Here is a 2,275-nt window from a genome sequence, read left to right on the forward strand (position 1 = left end):
GGCGGAGCTGCCCTTCATGGCGGGGAACAACGCCGCCATGCTGGTCAACTGGTGAGTGACGGGGGTGGGGTTAGAGGTCAGAGGTCACGAGGGGGGTTATTTTAAGGAAGGGAGTGGGCGTCTGAGACGGAAGAGCGGGCCGAGAAAGGAAACGCCGCGGGCTAAGATTAGAGGCGCTAATTAAAGCGAGGCGGTATTCCGAGGTGGAGGAGGAGGAGGAGGAGGAGGAGGGGTCAAAGGTCAGGAGGATTTGGAGGCGGTGAAGTGTTGGAGAGGTGAACCATGTGAGGAGGGACGGGTCTGAACTCCTCAGAGGTGAAACCAGGAGATGAACTTAACCCGAGAGGCAGGAAGACGAGAAAACATACAATAGAAAAGAATAGAATAGACAGAATAGAAAACAGAATAGAAAAGAATAAACAGAGAGAATAGAAAACATAGAATACAAAAGAAAAGAACAGATAGAATAGAATAGAATAGAATAGAATATAGAGAATAGAAAACAGAATAGAAAAGAATAAACAGAGAGAACAGAAAAAGATAGAAAAGAATAGAACAGAGAGAACAAAAAACATAGAATACCAAAGAATAGAACAGATAGAATAGAAAGGAATAGAATACAGAGAATAGAAAAGATAGAATAGAAAAGAATAGAACAGAGAGAATAGAAAACATGGAATCGAACAGAGAATAGAGAAAATTGAACAGAACACAGAACAGAATGGAATAGAATAGAAAAAAGTATAAAAGACAATAGAATAGGATAAAATAGAAAACAACAGAATAGAATGTGATAGAGTAGAAAACAATAGAATAGAAAAGAAAACAATAGAATGGGATAATAGAACAGAAAACCATAGAATATAGAGGACAAGACAGAAAATGAATGGATCTGAGTCGAATAGAATAGAAAATAAGTGAAAAGAAATTCCACAGTACAGAACTGAAGAGAACCCCCAATAGAAATATAGAAATAGAGCAGAATAGATTTGAAGTGAATAGAAAAGGAAAGAAAATAGAGTAGAAAAGAGTAGAATAGACCGGAACAGAACAGGATAGAGAAGAAGAGGCCTGAATTTGAAAGAGAATAACAGAATAGAGAAGAATAGAACTGAATGGAAAAGAACATAACAGAAAAGAGAACAATAGACCTCAATAGAATTGAGAAGAGTAGAACTGAATAGAACAGAAAATAATACAACTGAAAAAAAGTAGAATTGAACATAAAATATAGAACACAACTAATAGAACAGACTAGAAAAGAATAAAATAGAACTGAAACCCAACCGAATAGAAACAGTACAGAATAGAAGTAAATAGAAAAGAACACAATAGAATGGAGAACAATAGACCTCAAGAGAATAGACCCGAAAAGAATTCATGGTAGAATGAATAGAAAAGAAAATAATAGAACAGAGACAAGTAGAAGTGAACAGAAAAGATAGAATACAACTGAAGAGAATAGAATAAAAGAAGAAGAAAACAGAACTGAAACCTAACAGAATAAAAGTGAACAGAACAGAAAGTGATAGAAAAGAGAAGCGAAAGGAATGGAGCAGAGACTCTGAATGAAACACCTGGCTTCACCTTTGACCTCCTGGATCAGACCAGAGGAATGGTGGGGGGTGGGGGGAAGGGGGGGGGGGGGGGGGGGGGGGTGAATTAGCCATGAGCACCCAGTATGACCCTCATCATCATCATCATCATCATCGTCATCATCCTCACCATCATCATCTGGACCCATTCCAGACGCAGCTAAATGGAATCCTCTGGCTCTTATTTTGGCGGGGTGGGGGGTGGGGTTGGGGGGGGGGGGGGGGGGGCAGATGGCGGGTTTGCATGATTTAGGGCAAACAAGGTGACGGAGAGTCGACATGCGATGATGACAGAGAATCACTATGATGGAACGTTTAGCTTTTATTTAGTAATCCTGAGGAGATCCAGTCAGATTTTAAGAGTTTGAATCAAACTTTTTGCCAGTCTTTAATCATTTTACAGTAATTTATTGAACAAATTCAAAGTGATGTTTTCATTTGATTTATTTTCACTTTTTTTGTCTTTAAATCTAATTTTATTCTTTATTTCCTGAACAAAAAATGGAATATTTGGCTTAAATGTTGAATTTAAGCCACATTATAAGTTACTTTAAAGTTTTTGGTGCAATTTTAACCTTTCTTATTTTAATTTCATTTTTCAATTATTTACTTATTTCTTGATTATGTATATTTGGGAGTTTACTTCTAATGTTAAAACTAATGCTTGAACTGTTTTTTTA

General features: G+C 37.3%; 1 protein-coding gene across 2 annotated transcripts in view; it reads left to right on the plus strand.

Moving 5' to 3' along the window:
* Window positions 1–2,275, plus strand: part of LOC115383933 (gamma-aminobutyric acid receptor subunit beta-3-like) — a 73,837-nt gene continuing 71,562 nt past the window's right edge. For both annotated transcript variants that reach the window (XM_030086150.1, XM_030086152.1), the window contains exon 1: window positions 1–51. In XM_030086150.1, the coding sequence (XP_029942010.1) occupies window positions 17–51 (35 nt within the window). In that variant the 5' untranslated portion in view covers window positions 1–16. The remainder of the gene's footprint in view (window positions 52–2,275) is intronic.

The sequence above is a fragment of the Salarias fasciatus genome (genome assembly GCF_902148845.1).
Source record: "Salarias fasciatus chromosome 23 unlocalized genomic scaffold, fSalaFa1.1 super_scaffold_20, whole genome shotgun sequence".
Classification (NCBI taxonomy): domain Eukaryota; kingdom Metazoa; phylum Chordata; class Actinopteri; order Blenniiformes; family Blenniidae; genus Salarias; species Salarias fasciatus.